Source organism: Ranitomeya imitator, chromosome 4, assembly GCF_032444005.1.
Source record: "Ranitomeya imitator isolate aRanImi1 chromosome 4, aRanImi1.pri, whole genome shotgun sequence".
Taxonomy (NCBI): domain Eukaryota; kingdom Metazoa; phylum Chordata; class Amphibia; order Anura; family Dendrobatidae; genus Ranitomeya; species Ranitomeya imitator.
Genome location: NC_091285.1, coordinates 192,902,173 through 192,920,624, shown reverse-complemented (window position 1 = coordinate 192,920,624; position 18,452 = coordinate 192,902,173). Strand labels below are relative to the sequence as shown.

The 18,452-nt window shown below is 44.7% G+C and overlaps 1 protein-coding gene across 1 annotated transcript in view; it reads left to right on the top strand.

The window, feature by feature from the left end:
* CDHR2 (cadherin related family member 2) overlaps nucleotides 1-18,452 on the top strand; it is a 220,419-nt gene that overhangs the window by 148,709 nt on the left and 53,258 nt on the right. Inside the window, exons 18-20 of the mRNA XM_069764192.1 lie at nucleotides 7,666-7,735; nucleotides 10,676-11,290; nucleotides 12,947-13,018. Of these exons, the coding sequence (XP_069620293.1) occupies nucleotides 7,666-7,735; nucleotides 10,676-11,290; nucleotides 12,947-13,018 (757 nt within the window). The remainder of the gene's footprint in view (nucleotides 1-7,665; nucleotides 7,736-10,675; nucleotides 11,291-12,946; nucleotides 13,019-18,452) is intronic.

Below are 18,452 nucleotides of genomic sequence, written 5' to 3'. Positions count from 1 at the left end.
TGATGGAGACACAGAAAGCGTGATAGGAATGGTTTGGTGGGTAATCTGTGAGGGTAGTGTCGACCCATTTACCACTCGAATGGTTACTGGTTTGGCGAGCATCACCAGGGGTATTACGTGACACTGGGCAAAAGAGGATGACATAAAATTACCCTCTGCCCCAGAGTCCACGCATAGCTCTACCATAAGAGTGGATGGGCCTATGGTAATTGTCCTCTTGAAGGACAACTTTGAGGCAAACGTCGCCGTGTCTAGTCTACCTCCTCCAACTGCCACTAGACGCTGACGTTTCCCCGACCGCTGAGGACACTTGGAGGCAAGATGTCCTGACTGCCGGCAAACATGACAGACCTTCTGTGCACGAGCGGACTGGGACTTGGATCCCACTCGTGTCACCTCTATGGCCTCATGTGACTCAGACGCCTGGACTGGAGATTCCAAAGGTCTGGCGAAGGTGGGAGCCAGCCGAAACCTCTGCCTACACTGGGCTCGCTCCAACCTTCGCTCGTGAAAACGAAGGTCTATGCAAGTTGATACAACTATGAGCTCCTCCAGTGTGACGGGAATTTCCCTAGTAGCCAAAGCGTCCTTCACATGGTCAGCCAGCCTCCTCCAAAATACGGGAATGAGGGTTTTATCTGGCCATTCCAACTCAGACGCTAATGTCCGGAAGTGAACAGCAAAATGGCTGACCATGGTTGAACCCTGAGTCAAAGCCAGCAGTTGGAGTGCTGTATCATGGGTGACTTGAGGTCCTAAAAAGACCTGTTTCAGAGTGTCCAGAAACCGAGGAACACTCCGCACCACATGATTGTTGCGTTCCCACAGTGGCATAGCCCACTCCAACGCTCTGTCCGACAAGAGAGAGATTATGAATCCCACCTTTGCCCGCTCAGTGGGAAAACGTGCAGCTAGGAGCTCGAGGTGTATACCACACTGGCTCACGAAACCCCTACAGGACTTACTGTCCCCAGAGTATCTCTCAGGCAAAGGGAGGTGAGATAGGGTCAGAACAGAGGTGGCAGTGGGTAAAGCTGCTGCAGCCACGCTAGCAGCCTGAACAGCTATTGCGGTAACATCCACCGCCGAGGTTGCACGCTCAAGAGATGCCAACCGGCCCTCCAGCAGCTGGATGTACCCCTGCAGTCGCTGTTCATCCTCCATTACTTAGCCAGATCCTGGCGCTAGTATACTGTTAGGGTTGGCGGAATGCACCGAATATATTTATTAGATGGGATTGGTGCGTTCGCAACCCGGGATCCACCGCGCAGGAAAGAACCTGCTGCTAAGTAAATGGCGGCACTATATGGAGGTAAAAACCAGCTCTGTTAGCTTCACAGAGCAGCCAAGAAAGCAAAGCTCTGTGCCCTGTTAGACTTTCACAGAGGCACAGGTTAACTACCCAAACGAGAGCAGTCAGTGGTCATGCATGCACACAAAACTCCTCGCTGGAGATGCCAGCATTCTAGGGGCTTATTTCAGCCAGGTCCCTGAATACACACAAACACAATCTCCTCGCCGGAGGTGCCAGCATTCTAGGGGCTTATTTCAGCCGGGTCCCTGAACACATACAAACACATGACCACACTGGCGCGAAAGCACGTAACATAGAAAGATACTAGCGCATGGCCGTGCGGCCATGTGAGCCTTAAATAGTTGCAGCACGTACAGGACCTTCCTAGAAGGACCAATGGAAGTTGCTGCAGTACTGAGCATGTGACCCTAGATCTCCACTGAGAGATCTTGCCCTGGGCATGCTCAGTGTGTGCAAAGCAGGACTTAGTCCCAGAAAAGCCTGCTTGCCGCAGATCAGTGCAGGGTCCAATAGCAGAGCCTGGAGAGGCAGCAGTAACCCTTTGCACAGTATCAGTCCCAGCGAGATGCTGGGACCGTCGTCTCCGCTGAGCAGGCTCCACTGCGGCCGATGCAGAATGGGAGACCGCAGCAGACACGGATCGAGATTACCCCTGTGCAGCAGAGGAAACTTGACTCCTAACACCGTGTAGACCCCCCAGGGTACTTGTTCTTTGATGAAGGCCACGTGGTACCCCTCCCGGAGAGGACCACAGAACATGAAGGAGTTAGCATTGACATATACTTTGGCTCTGGTCTCCAGCTCCTGCAGAAATCCATAGCCCCTTCTCCGGTTAAGATACCGGACCACACCATGAGTCATCTGGCCTGCTGCAGTTCCTCCACAGGGGCTCTGCAACTGTTGGACAATACCGCATACCCTCCGCCTCTTCTCCCGTATCATTCCGTGGATCCAATGAGATTCCGCAGCCATGGACATCCGAGGCTCTCCCACACTCCGGCCGCTGGTGTCGGCCGAAACAGGCATGGCCGGCAAAGATGCAGGGGCCATCGCCAATGGGGACGAAGGCGGAGTAGGAAGCCGGGACACCTCTGGTGACAATGACAGGGCCACAGGAGGTAAGGGGGCAGAGTCAAAGCAGGACGGCCAGGCAGGGACTCCTTACTCACTGCCGTGCCCGGCAGCAGTCCTCTGTTGCGGCCACTGGTGTCGGTGATTGCAAATGCAATGATCCCCCACAAAGCCTCCTCCAGAGTCTTCAGGACTCCTCCAGGTTTCCGCTGGGACACCACCAACTCATCATACTCCTCGGCCTCCACTGGTTGCTAATGCATCCTCCGGGACAAGGGCTGCTCCTCCAGTTCTTCTGACCACCAAGCCTCGAAGGGTATGCCCGTCTCCACCCAGGCCTTGGATCACCTTAAGTCCTGGCGGCCGATGCCACCATGGAATGCCATGCTGCTCTGCTGCATGATCCCAGGTAATGATGCCTCTCCGCTTTCTTCTTTTTGGTGCCAAAATGCTTCTTTAACGCCCACGACAGGCAGCACCATCCTCTATTTTTGGGTCTGGCCAGCTTAGATTTCCTCCAGCCGGGGGTCCTTGCTGTCCCTGACAGGGACAGACATCTTCTCTCAGGCCATGCTGCCTTGGCTCTGCACTGCAGACAGGGACTTCCTGTCTGCTTGGAGCTGCTGGCTCAGCACCCTAAATAAACCCTACATTACAGACATCATACAGTACAATGGTAGAACATTTGAACAGCGCAAACACAGCACATACATTGCAATGATGCAGCATAAAGACATTATAAACACAGTATATAATCACAACAAGACATCAAGACATTAATAAACAGGTACACCATCTGGGTACCGCAAAAGGTGCATGGGTCCAGCACCTATGAGAGAGAGTAGACAATGAAGTTCTCCGCCACCTTCTTACATATGTTCTCTGTGTATGCATGGTTAGTACCTAGTAGCACCTTCTTTTTTAAAGTATCACAGCTTGTAACACTTTTTGCAGCCAGACATGAGTCTTTCAATCCTTGTTTGAGGGTTTTTCATCAATTATTCCTTGGAAAATTCATCCAGTTCTGTGGGATTCCTGGATTGTCTTGCATGCACTGCTATTCTGAAGTCTAGTGACAGATTTTAATGACGTTCAGATCACGGGACTGAGAGCCATTGTAAAACCTTCAGTTTGTGCCTTTTTGAGGTACTCTGTTGTGGATTTCACGTGTGTTTAGGATCTTTATCCATTTGTAAAAGCCATCCTCTTTTTAACTTCAGCTTTTTTTACAGATGGTGTTATGTTTGCATTAAGAATTTGTTGAAATTTCATTGAATCCATTCTTCCCTCTACACATGAAATGTTCCCCGTATCATTGACTGAAACACAAACCAAAAGCATAGATGATGATCTTTTCCTGAAATTCTGTTCCCTTTTTTTCTCCACACATATCTTTGATTATTGTGGCCAAAGAGCTCTATTTTAACCTCATCAGTCCAAAGGACTTATTTCCAAAATGCATCAGGCTTGTTTAGATGTTCTTTTGCATACTTATGATGCTGAGTTTTATTGTGTGGACGCAGGAGAGGTTTTCTTCTGATGACTCTTCCATGAAGGCCATATTTGTGCAGGTGTCTCTGTACAGTAGAACAACATACCACAACTCCAGAGTCTGCTAAATCTTTCTGAATGTCATTTGCAGTCCAGGGGGAATCCTGATTTGCTTCTCTAGCAAACCTACGAGTAGATCTCACTTACATTTTGCTTGGTCTTCCAGACCTTATCTTGACCTCTACTGTTCCAACTAACTGGCATTTCTTAATTACATTTAAAACTGAGGAAAGGACAACTTTAAAACACTTTGTTGTCTTCTTATATCCTTCTCCTGCTTTGTGGGCTTCCACCATTTTTATTTTCAGAGCGGTAGGCAGCTGCTTAGAAGAACCCGTGACTGATGTTTTTGGCACAAGGTCAAAAGAGGCTGGGTTTTCATAAAGCTGGGAAATTTGCATCACCTGGCCTTTCCTAATGATGATAGTAAAGAAGCCATAACTCACAGGCTAATTAAGGTCTGAAACCTTAGTCAATGTTATTTGAGCACACAAATCTCAAAGAGTGCCCAAACGTTGGCATGTGCCCATTTTACTTTTTATAATTTTTAAAATGCAAAAAATGACCAGTTGAATGGCCACCAAGGTCTCCCAATCTGACCCCCTTAGACTTTTATCTTTGGGGTCATCTGAATGCAATTGTCTAGGCTGTGAAGATACAAGATGGGTAGCATCTGAAACAATGGATACTGGACGAATGTGCTAGCATTTCTTCTGCGGTGTTGCTATAAGTGTGTCAAGAGTGGGAGAAGAGGGGTTGCATTGACAATCCAACACAATGGGCAGCACTTTGAACACATTTTATAAGTAAACTTGTAAATAACTCAAGAAAGAATAAAGTTGCATTAAAACCAAGCACACCATTGTTTTTCTTGTGAAATTCTCAATAGGTTTGATGTATCACATGGCCCTCTTCCCATTGGAAAAAATAAAGTTGGATCCAAAACGGCAGACTTCAAAATGGCCACCATGGTCACCACCCAACTTGAAAAGTTTTTCCCCTCCCATATAATAATGTGCCACAAAAAGGAAGTTGATATCACCAACCATTCCCATTTTTTTTTAGGTGTACCCATATACAGTAAATGGCCATTTTATTTAGGTGTACCCATATACAGTAAATGGCCCACCCACATAAATATACACACAGACATGTATACATTATATATAATGTGCTCTGTGTATGCATGAGAGTATACATGTATGTACTCAGTTTACACATGTGTGTATTATATGCATGCGCTGTGTATACATATATTGATGCGCTGTGTATACATGTGTGTATGCATATATATTGTTTGTGTATACATACTGTATGTGTATAGAATCCAGTTCCACTCAAATTTATTTCCTTATTGCTAATGTGTATGTATGTGCTCTGTGCATACACATAGCTGTGTATGTGCTCTGTGTATCCATGTGTGTATATGCTGTCTATATATGTGTATATACAGTTAGGGCCAGAAATATTTGGACAGTGACACAAGTTTTGTTATTTTAGCTGTTTACAAAAACATGTTCAGAAATACAATTATATATATAATATGGGCTGAAAGTGCACACTCCCAGCTGCAATATGATAGTTTCCACATCCAAATCGGAGAAAGGGTTTAGGAATCATAGCTCTGTAATGCATAGCGTCCTCTTTTTCAAGGGACCAAAAGTAATTGGACAATGGACTCTAAGGGCTGCAATTAACTCTGAAGGCGTCTCCCTCGTTAACCTGTAATCAATGAAGTAGTTAAAAGGTCAGGGGTGGATTCCAGGTGAGTGGTTTTGCATTTGGAAGCTGTTGCTGTGAGCAGACAACATGCGGTCAAAGGAACTCTCAATTGAGGTGAAGCAGAACATCCTGAGGCTGAAAAAAAAGAAAAAAATCCATCAGAGAGATAGCAGACATGCTTGGAGTAGCAAAATCAACAGTTGGGTACATTCTGAGAAAAAAGGAATTGACTGGTGAGCTTGGGAACTCAAAAAGGCCTGGGCATCCACGGATGACAACAGTGGTGGATGATTGCCGCATACTTAATTTGGTGAAGAAGAACCCGTTCACAACATCAACTGAAGTCCAGAACACTCTCAGTGAAGTAGGTGTATCTGTCTCTAAGTCAACAGTAAAGAGAAAACTCCATGACAGTAAATACAAAGGGTTCACATCTAGATGCAAACCATTCATCAATACCAAAAATAGACAGGCCAGAGTTAAATTTGCAGAAAAACACCTCAAGAAGCCAGCTCAGTTCTGGAAAAGTATTCTATGGACAGATGAGACAAAGATCAACCTGTACCAGAATGATGGGAAGAAAAAGTTTGGAGAAGAAAGGGAACGGCACATGATCCAAGGCACACCACATCCTCTGTAAAACATGGTGGAGGCAACGTGATGGCATGGGCATGCATGGCTTTCAATGGCACTGGGTCACTTGTGTTTATTGATGACATAAGAGCAGACAAGAGTAGCCGGATGAATTCTGAAGTGTACCGGGATATACTTTCAGCCCAGATTCAGCCAAATGCTGCAAAGTTGATTGGACGGCGCTTCATAGTACAGATGGACAATGACCCCAAGCATACAGCCAAAGCTACCCAGGAGTTCATGAGTGCCAAAAAGTGGAACATTCTGCAATGGCCAAGTCAATCTCCAGATCTAAACCCAATTGAGCATGCATTTCACTTGCTCAAATCCAGACTTAAGACGGAAAGACCCACAAACAAGCAAGACCTGAAGGCTGCGGCTGTAAAGGCCTGGCAAATCATTAAGAAGGAGGAAACCCAGCGTTTGGTGATGTCCATGGGTTCCAGACTTAAGGCAGTGATTGCCTCCAAAGGATTTGCAACAAAATATTGAAAATAAAAATATTTTGTTTGGGTTATGTTTATTTGTCCAATTACTTTTGACCTCCTAAAATGTGGAGTGTTTGTAAAGAAATGTGTACAATTCCTACATTTTCTATCAGATATTTTTGTTCAACCCTTCAAATTAAACGTTACAATCTGCACTTGAATTCTGTTGTAGAGGTTTCATTTCAAATCCAATGTGGTGGCATGCAGAGCCCAACTCGCGAAAATTGTGTCACTGTCCAAATATTTCTGGCCCTAACTGTATACTCTCTGTATACATGTCTGTGTGTATATTTATGTACACTATGTATACATATAAGTGTGTGTATGTGTTCTGTGAATTCATGTGTGTCATGTGTATATACATATGTGTGTATGACAGGCAGTGTGTAATATACAACATTTGTGTCATATTCTATGTGTGTATGTAGCATCCATATTTATAAATACAGGCAGCGCATATGTGAGTTCATAGGTGTAAACATGTAGGAAAATGCCAAATGAATGAGCAAAATTATGCTCATTCATTGGGTGATTGGATTGTTTATGCTGGAGCAAAAATCAATGTTCTCAGCAGCACATTGGTATAAATTGCAGATGTACAACTGATAGCATGTCACTGAATGGGAGCACATTGATCTATTAGTGATCATTCTGTACTCCTTATTCTTCGTCAGCCTGTATAAACAACTTGAATATTATCACTCATGCTCATTTAATGGCCTGAAATCATCCCATGTAAATGTAACCTAGATGTTTCTTTGTGATGGTGCAATGTGTGAGCTTTGAAGCCCCACTTTTAACTTTTGCCCAGGGCCCCACTTTGTCTAAAACCTGCACTGAATAACAGGTTCCCTTTAAAAAGTATATGTCTTCATTATCTTTCAGGATCTTAATGACAATGGGCCAATTTTTTCTCAAGCTGAATACAATTTTGCTATAAATGAGAGTACACCAGGTAAGAAAATAGTTTTGTAAACAATTTCAATATCTACAAAAACATTAGGTTAATAAGTGCTATAAGAGACTTACAATAAAGTTTCTAGAATTAGTTGTGCAAATTGCATTTTCAGAGAGGAGGAGGACTAGAACTCTGGTGCCACCTATTGGAAGTATCAATCCTAAAAGTCAATGTTGACGCTTTATCGAGCCTTGCCATATCACTTAAGATAAAAGCCAATCCAGAATCTCAATTTGCAGACACAGAAATGTGATTGTATGGAGTTGTTTGCAACCTTCTTGAGACACTACTAGTGAGTAGTGTTCTATATCTGATGCTGCATTGTGAAGCTATTGTCCCCTAAAAGCATTGTTCCTAAGGAAAAATAAGTTTGTAATATGTTCATACATGGAGCACCATAGGAAAATGAGTCTGTCTCCCAAAAATTAATATTTAAAGTAAAAAAAATAGTGTAATGCCAGAATCCCTGTGTGCCTCTTCTTCTCCCTGACAGGAACGCCGACATACTCACCATCCCCGCCACGCTCCTGTGCGGGCATCTGGCACAGCTCACTTATCTCCGTGCCTGCGCATGCCTCACAGGTCTCAAGGCATCTTGCCTAGTGTGAGTGCGCTTCCTGTTTCTTAAAGGGGTAGTGCACGCGCTCCTGAGATGTCCCCAGCAAATAGCTGAGAGGCATCAGGTATTTAAGGCACCCTATTGGGAATTGGGAGGTGCCTGTTCAACATCTAGGACTTTAGTGTCTATTTTGTCTTTAAGTCTGTTGTAAGGTCCTGTCTGTACCCGAACCCCTCCCTGGACCTGTCTGGCCTGGACATGAACGCTAGACCTGTGCCTTGTATCTGATCTTGTCTGAACCAGCTTTCCTGGGTCTGTATGGTTGGGGCATGATTCATGAACCTGTTGTACCTCTGAATCTGTTTGTGTCTGAAGCAGGACTTATTCCTGTTGTACCTCAAAATCTGTTATGTCTGAATCTGGACCTATCTCTGAATCAATCTATGCCTGAATCAGTATTTGCTTCCACACCTCCTTGTCTGAAACAGTGCCGGCTCCCTACAAATCTGCTGTGTCTGAATCAGGCCCTACTTCTAACCTGCTGTGTCAGAGGCAGTATCCTTCTTACAACCTGCTGTGTGTGCATCAGTCCCTACCTCTAAACCTGCTGTATCAGAAGCAGTAGCTTTCTTAAAACCTGCTCTGTCTGAATCTGTACCTATCTCTAATCCTGTTGTGCCTGAGCAACATTAGGGATCAGTGTGAATACTTGCTTTGTTGTAAGGTCCCTGTATTTGTCCTGTCTGAACCTGACCCTGTCTGTCCTTTCTGTATCGGAACCTGTCCACACCTGCCGTTCCCTGCCTGTCTGCATCAGCGGCCCCTGTCTGTCCACACCTGCCGTTCCCTGCCTGTCTGCATCAGCGGCCCCTGTCTGTCCACACCTGTGGTTCCCTATCTGTTCACAACTGTGGTTCCCTGCTTGTCTTCTCCTGTGGTCCTTACTTGTCAACTACTCCTGCGGTTCTGTTCCTAGCTACATCGGTGATTCCGTTCCTGTCCGCACCTGCGGTTCCATTCCTTTCAGCACCTGCGGTTTCCGTACCTTTCTGCTCCTGCAGTTCTGTTCCTGTCCGCACCAGCGATTCAGTTCCTGTCTGCACCTGCGATTCTGTTCCTGTCTGTACCAGCGATTCCGTTCCTGTCTGCTCCTGCGGTTCCATTTCTTTCAGCACCTGCGGTTTCTGTACCTTTCTGCTCCTGCGGTTCTGTTCCTGTCTGCTCCTGCAGGTACCTATCCATGCCTGTGGGTCTCTGCCTGTCCGCTCCTGCGGCTCTGCACTTTTCCGCTCCTGCGGTTCCGTTCCTGTCCACACTTGCGGATCTGTTCCTTTCCGCACCAGCAATTCCATTCCTGTCCACACCTGCAGTTCCGTACCTGTCTGCACCTGCAGTTCCGTACATGTCCGCTCGTGTGGTTCCCTGTCAGCACTTACAGTTCCCTATCTGTCTGCACCTGCGGTCCACTACCTCTCCTGCCAGTGATCTAGTTGCTCCTTAAAGTGTTCTGATCAGTCCTGTCTGAACTAGGTCCTATCCTTTCTGCAGTACCTGTTTCTGAACTCGTCCTGGCTGTACCTGCCAGTGACTTAGTTCTTCCTGAAGGTGTTTTGATCCGTCTCCTCTGAACTAAGTCCTATGTGTTGTGCTGCACCTGTTTCTGAACTCATCCTGCCTGTATCCGCCGGTGACCTAGTTCTTCCTGTAGGTGTTCTGGTCCATCTTGTCTGAACTAGGTCCTATGCGTTCTGTTGTACCTGTTGCTGAACCCAGCCTACCTGTTCCTGCCAGCACCCGCCGTGTCTTTCTACTGTATCTACCATCATCAATTCCCCCTTTTAACTAGTTCCTGTCCATGCAGTCACTCCAGCTCTGAGCCTCTGTACCTCCCTAGGGGTCAGGGGTCGTGTGTCTGAGGTCTGTCCTGCAGTAGCATCTGGCATCCATCTGGAGCTGAGTCTAACCTCATCATCAGGGGCTCTAGCGAAGAGTCAGGTGTTTGCCTAGTTACGCCCCTCCAGGCTCTCCTCGGTCCACGGCACAGGGGGCCACACTCAAGCTGAACACATAGGGGACCTTTAATGTAGTTTTCACTAATGAATCTGTATTCATTATGAAAATGGGGGTGCTCTGTGCACCGTCTTTCCTCGTCTCCTCCTTTAATTTCATTGACAGTAGAACTTTACCAAGCGCGAGCACTGCTTGAACAGAAACCTCAGACTTTTGTGCATATAGTGAAAACAAACAGCACATTTCTGCTGCTGCTCCGCAGTAGAAACTCCTTTTAGCAATTGTTTTGAATCTATTGTTGTAATATTATTAGATTCTTAAATGGTAAATTTATTGTATTATTGTATCATAATTATTTCCTTTTTTAGGTGCTTATGTCGGGAGCATTCATGCCACTGATCTAGATCAGACTGAAATAAATAATCGTATCAGTTTTAGTATTTCCCAAGGTGGATCTGGGAACTTTATTATACGTGGACAAAGACAGGCTTTGGGAGAATACCTTGGGATCCTAACTTTAAGTGACCCTTCTTTGATGCTGGATTATGAAACTCAGAATATGTACACTTTGACAATAGAAGCTGAGGACAATGGAATTCAGGATGATAGCAATGCTGCAATTGCCACTGTCTTTGTAGAAGTACTTGACCTCAATGATGAGCCACCAAAGATAGATCCATCTTCTCTGGGAGATCTGTACTTATTTGAAAACAACACAGATGGACCTAAATGGATTGCAACATTAATTGCAACTGATCCTGATACCCAACACGACCTTGAATTCCAGAAACTTGATATGACCTGCTTAAAAAATGGAGAAGATGTGGGCAGTATATGCTATGACTGGCTATGGCTAGCACCCAATGGAGAACTGTTTGCAAATCATACTGAAGATGTTGATTATGAAGTATGTGATCTTATGGTGATGCTTTTACGTGTGGAGGACAAGCTGACCTTTATTGGAGACAGATACAGCCAGAATGGTGTGTTTACCTACCATTATTGTTAAAGGGTTATCCCCAAAATCACAATTTAGTCTTATAAGAATGTACATATATAGATATTCATTTGTGCCACTATATCTCATTTTTAAATGTGCCCCATTTTGCACACGTCACCCTAAGGACGCCCCTCCAAGATCTATTTGTCCTTTAGCTGCCATTGGATCTTTGCTACTGTAGGTCCATTGCTCCCGGTCTATGTATCATGTACTGTGAATGCAGTCTATTTCATCTGCTTTCCAGTAAAGCTCTGCTCTGCTGTGCCTCCACCGCTGACATGAAGTGTATTCAATATTTAGAATATACTTGCTTCTTCTATACACAATATGGTCTAGTTTATTATTCTGTCAGCTTCTGGCTCACGCTTCAATATAGCTGCAGGCATCTTTTTACATCACTGATCTGATCACTGATCACTGATCTGGTTTGAAAAAGAATGCATCAGCCCTGTGCTCCGCTCCTCTGGGCCTGCACAATAGAGCACTGCAGACCAGAGACCAGCATAAGAGCTGTGTTTGGTGTCTACTGACAGATTGGCTATGTGAAACTGCAAATGCTGCTCCGTTGATGCATATGGCAGGGGATTAACATCTACCATATGCGTCAACAGAGCAGCATTTGCAGTTTCACATCACTGATATGTCAGCAGGCATCAAACACAGCTCAGCTCTGCTGCTCTTCGCTCTGAAGTTCTTTGTTGTGTAGGCTGAGAAGAGTACAGAATTGTAGAACTAGCTTGAGCCAACTAACAGACTGATTATGTAAAAACATACATGCAGCCATATTGATGCAAATGGCAGAAGCTAAGCTAGGTCAAGTTTTATATACAGGAGCATTCATTGCACAGAACAGTACAGTGTGTTCTAAACATGGATTAACTTCATGATGTGCAATATATATGTATTTTATGCGGCTGAGCTGAGCACAGTATATTTGAGTTGTGCTGGAAGCCCGTATTATTCCATGAATTTATTAGTCAGTTGGCTTCCAGCACAACTCTGACAGTCAGAAAGGTTAGTCATGAGCAACAGTAAAGACAGGAGACGTCTTAAGTAGAGATGAGTGAATTTGATTGGGTCCCTGCTTATTCGGCAAGCTAAAGCGCTTACCTCCTGAGCTGCAGAGGGAACCCGGTTACATGGAGTGCTCCTGCTGATCAGCTGTTTGCTGCCACAGTTGCATGTGTCAGTCACGACACATGCATGGAGCTGTTTATTAACAGTAGGTATGGTTTTTATTATGGTTAGTGACAAATAGTGCCATTGATGGAACAACCTTATAATGTCATTATTAATTTTCTTAAACTTGTAAAAATGACATTTTTAGCTATTTAAACAACAATAAGGTTTTTCCCTCTGGTTTCCTTACCCACAGTGTTAATTATATAGACATTTGTGTTCTATCCCTGAAAATCATGGATAGAACACCTGCCCGAGTCATAGACATCTGAATAAGGCTTTAGTTTGTATTGTATTTCATTGGAAGTAGTATACTTGTAATATTTGATAACTTACTCAGAAAACATGTTAACTTTAATTGACACATTCCATTTTAATATGTGAATTATTGACCTGTGATGTGCGATACTGAAACGCCTTACTTACCTATACAAGCTCTAAGTCTCTTTTTTATATCTAGTGAGCCAGAGAGTGGTGATACAAGATGTGAATGATCATGCTCCTGAATTTGAAGATGTCAATAAAGCATTCGGTATGTATATATATGTATTACAGGTCACGAGCCTTTTATAGCAAGTGGTAATGACTGCAGGCTGTTGAGTTAATTTTTGTTGCCAAAAATTTTAACACGATGGATCTGGCATAAAACGTTCTATTTGGAAGCACAAAAATAAGGAGCTATATTCAAGATTGTGATAATTGAAATACCTCTCCTACATCCCTCTAAAATTGCTTTTTTTCACTCAGTTTTCCACCTGTAAGATTCTGGATAGTTTTGTCCCACAATACCACTTTTTATATGGGTAGGGCTGAGGTGTGACTGAGGAGTAGCTAAGGTGTTATGCCATAAATTGTCTAATTCATGACGAACTGCGGCATTACCTACTCCAGAAATCTTACCCAGACAAAGTCTAGTCCACTCTTCGATGGAATAAGATTTCTGGCAGGGCACAGAGAGATGCGCGTCACTTGTCAGATGCTCTTGATATATTAAGAGGCATGTGCCTTTCAATTAATAAAGAGAGTCTGACTCTTACAGCGCCTTCATCAAGAGCAGGGAGAAAAATAGCTGGTCATGATGAATCACAGCCATTGTGCCCTAATACCTATGTATAATTCCTGTACATCAAAAGTCGATATTGAGATCTGTCTCATGATCCATCTGCAGTGGGCAAAATAAGTATTTTACACACTGCCGATTTTGCAAGTTTTCCCACCTACAAAGAATGGAGAGGTCTGTAATTTTTATCGTAGGTACACTTCACCTGTGAGAGGCAGAATCTTAAAATAAATCCAGAAAATCACATTGTATGATGTTTACATAATTACATTGCATTTTATTGCATGAAATAAGTATTTGATCACCTACCAACTAGCAAGAATTCTGGCTCTCACAGACCTGTTAGTTTTTCTTTAAGAAGCCCTCCTACTCTGCACTCATTACCTGTATTAATTGCACTGGTTTGAACTTGTTACTTGTATAAAAGACACCTGTCCACAAAATCAATCACACTCCAACCTCTTCACCATAGCTAAGACCAAAGAGCTGTCTCAGGACACCAGGGACAAATATGTAGACCTGCACAAGGCTGGGATGGGCTACAGGACATTAGGCAAGCAGCTTGGTGAGACGACAACAACTGTTGGCACAATTATTAGAAAAAACACAAGATGACTGTTAATCTTTCTCAGTCTGGAGCTCCATGTAATGTCTTGCCTCATGAGGTAAAGGATGATTCTGAGAAAGGTCAGGAATCAGGCCATAGCTACATGGGAGGACCTGGTCAGTGACCGGAAGAGAGCTGGGACCACAGTTTCAAACACTACCATTAGTAACACACTATATGCCATCATGGATTAAAATCCTGCAGGGCACTTAAGGTCCCACTGCTCATGCTAGCAAACGTCTAGGCCAGTTTGAAGTTCACCAATGGCCATCTGGATGATCAGGGGCTGGCTGGCAAATTTTGGCCTGGGGGGCAAGCACACAGTAGTGGCCCATTACCGGCTGCAGCCCATCCTTACTGTGTTTACCTATGGCTTATTCATAAAGAGAGTAGAGGTAACAAGGTAATAAAAAGATAATGCTGGAATAATGATGGGATACTTGTGGTGAAATGCCAACTAAATTCTCATCCACTTCTATCAGTCAGCTACTCTGAGAGATGTCTGAGACTCTAGTCGACACCAGGGCCGGCGTTAGGGGCATGCAGACCAGTTGGCTGCCTAGGGCCCCCGCTCCTCCAGGGGTCCGAGTAAGAGGAGCTCAGTGTCTTCCACTTATCGGCTGATACAGTTGAAAGCAGTGATGGATGATAGTGCGTCAGGTGACACTACCTCTCCCATTACTCCCCCTCTGCCTCTGACTCAGTGTGCCAGCAGTAGAGCTGATGAGACGCTAAGACGCCCTGTATTGTGTGTGCATTATAGTGTGTGTGTGTCTGCTGCAGAATACTGTGTGTCTGCTGCATTATACTGTGTGTGCATTATTGTGTGTGTATGAGTGTCTGCTGCATTATACTGTGTGTGTCTGCTGCACTATACTGTGTGTGGGGGGGACTGCACTATACTGTGTGTCTGCTGCATTATACTGTGTTTGCTGCATTATACTGTGTGTGCATTATAGTGTGTGAGTATGTGTGTGTCTGCTCCATTGTACTGTGTGTGGGATGACTGCACTATAATGTGTGTATCTGCTGCATTATACTGTGTGTGTCTGCTAGACTATGCTGTGTAGGGGGGACTGCACTATACTGTGTGTGTCTGCTGCTTTATACAATGTGTTTGCAGCATTACACTGTGTGTGTACATTATAGTGTGTGCATGATACTGCATTATACTGTGTGTCTGCTGCACTACTGTACTGTGTGGAGGGACTGCACTATGCTGTGTGTGTCTGCTGCATTATACTGCATGTGTGCATTATAGTGTGTGTATGAGTGTCTGCTGCACTATACTGTGTGGGTGGACTGCAATATACGGTGTGTTTGCTGCATTATACTGTGTGTACATTATAGTGTGGGAGTGTGTGTCTGCTGCATTATACTGTGTGTGGGAGGACTGCACTATAATGTGTGTGTCTGCTGCACTATACTGTGTGGGGGGACTGCACTATACTGTGTGGCTACTGCACTATACTGTGTGGGAGGACTGTACTATGTTTGTGTGTTTGCTGCATTATACTGTGTGTCTGCTGCATTATACTGTGTGTGTTTGCTGCATTATACTGTGTGTGCATTATATTGTGTGTGCATCATTTTACTGTCTGCTGCATTATACTGTGTGTGTGCCTGCTGCACTATACTGTGTGGGGGGACTGCACTATACTGTGTATGTGGGGGGCTGCATTATACTCTGACAGGGGACTGCACTATACTGTTTGTGTGGGGGGCTTCATTATACTGTGTATGGGGGGACTGTATTATACTGTGTTGGGGGCTGCATTATACTGTGAGGGGGCTGCATTATACTGTGAGGGGGCTGCATTATACTCTATCAAGAACCATGGAGAGTGCATTCTACTATATCTACTACATGGGACCTGCATCATACTGTATCGAGGACTATCTGTACCCATCATTCTTCCTCAGCCGAAGTAAGGGTATGTTCCCAAGATCAGTAAAAACTGCGGGTTGGACGCTGTGTAGTTGTTCAGCGTCTAATCCGCAACGTCCTGATGTTACAGCACAGTGGAAATCCCATGCCCACTATGCGTGCACAGATGCCCGTGGATCACCCGCCGAGACCGACATGTAGTGCGTCTCTCGAGACTGCAGCATGTCTATTTATCTTGAGGAGACGCGAGGCTCTGCAAGATACATATCACCAGTGCAATGTATAGGCCGTTGTGATTCCGCACGGTTCAATGAACACATGTGGATTCCCCTGCATTCAATAGTGAGGAGCGCTTTGGACGGAGCGGACATCTGCAGTGTCCAAAGTGCAGCCAGCTACTGAACGTGTGCACATACCCTAAGGAGGCTGGGAAACAATTGTCGAATGACTTCAATATTGTCGATCACACTCGTTTAGCGGCCTGAACTGAGCGCAAGTAAATACATCTGGAATGTTTCTATCTGATGGTGCAATATGTTAGCATTTGGGGACCCACTTTAAACTTTTGCCCAGGGCCCTGCTTTGTCTAAAACTGGTCCAAGTTGACACGTGACTATAACTATGCAAACTCATACTTGCAATCACTACGCTGGGAACACAGAGGAATCGTGACAGTGTGTGCGCAGCGCTCTATCACGATTCAGTAAGCTGCCGTAATACACAGACTGACTGCAGAAATTTGTCTTGAGTCCAGAAATCAGTGTTGGAAAAAAGAGTGTGAGGCTTGGCAATTTCTTATTGTCCTCATAGAACTAATTCAAATATACTCACCTCCATTGTGAAACAGACAACAGTCCAGCTAAAGAAGCCGCCATTAACTTGGTTTCTCCAAACCTGTGTAGAGTTTAGTTTAGTTTCAGTGTGTTAGTATACTCACTGATTGCAGAGTGTCAGTGTGTTAGTATACTACTGATTGCAGCGTGTCAGTGTGGTAATATACTCACTGATGGCAGGGTGTCAGTGTGGTAATATACTCACTGATAGCAGCGTGTCAGTGTGGTAATATACTCACTGATTGCAGAGTGTCAGTGTGTTAGTATACTACTGATTGCAGCGTGTCAGTGTGGTAATATACTCACTGATGGCAGGGTGTCAGTGTGGTAATATACTCACTGATAGCAGCGTGTCAGTGTGGTAATATACTCACTGATTGCAGCATGTCAGTGTGGTAATATACTCACTGATAGCAGCGTGTCAGTGTGGTAATATACTCACTGATTGCAGCGTGTCAGTGTGGTAATATACTCACTGATTGCAGGGTGTCAGTGTGGTAATATACTCACTGATTGCAGCGTGTCAGTGTGGTAATATACTCACTGATAGCAGCGTGTCAGTGTGGTAATATACTCACTGATTGCAGCGTGTCAGTGTGGTAATATACTCACTGATTGCAGCGTGTCAGTGTGGTAATATACTCACTGATTGCAGCGTGTCAGTGTGGTAATATACTCACTGATAGCAGCGTGTCAGTGTGGTAATATACTCACTGATTGCAGAGTGTCAGTGTGTTAGTATACTACTGATTGCAGCGTGTCAGTGTGGTAATATACTCACTGATGGCAGGGTGTCAGTGTGGTAATATACTCACTGATAGCAGCGTGTCAGTGTGGTAATATACTCACTGATGGCAGGGTGTCAGTGTGGTAATATACTCACTGATGGCAGGGTGTCAGTGTGGTAATATACTCACTGATAGCAGCGTGTCAGTGTGGTAATATACTCACTGATAGCAGCGTGTCAGTGTGGTAATATACTCACTGATGGCAGGGTGTCAGTGTGGTAATATACTCACTGATAGCAGCGTGTCAGTGTGGTAATATACTCACTGATTGCAGCGTGTCAGTGTGGTAATATACTCACTGATAGCAGCGTGTCAGTGTGGTAATATACTCACTGATAGCAGCGTGTCAGTGTGGTAATATACTCACTGATTGCAGCGTGTCAGTGTGGTAATATACTCACTGATTGCAGGGTGTCAGTGTGGTAATATACTCACTGATTGCAGCATGTCAGTGTGGTAATATACTCACTGATAGCAGCGTGTCAGTGTGGTAATATACTCACTGATTGCAGCGTGTCAGTGTGGTAATATACTCACTGATTGCAGCGTGTCAGTGTGGTAATATACTCACTGATAGCAGCGTGTCAGTGTGGTAATATACTCACTGATTGCAGCGTGTCAGTGTGGTAATATACTCACTAATCGCAGTCTTCTCCTGTGTCTAGAGTTGCTCCACTCCTGTTCTACGTCACCTGACGGCTGTTCAGACTCTCCAGGTCACGCTGGGCTCTATGTGACACATAGGTGGCTTTTACAATAGAAGTCTATGGAGCGTGAGAATGAGGCTCAC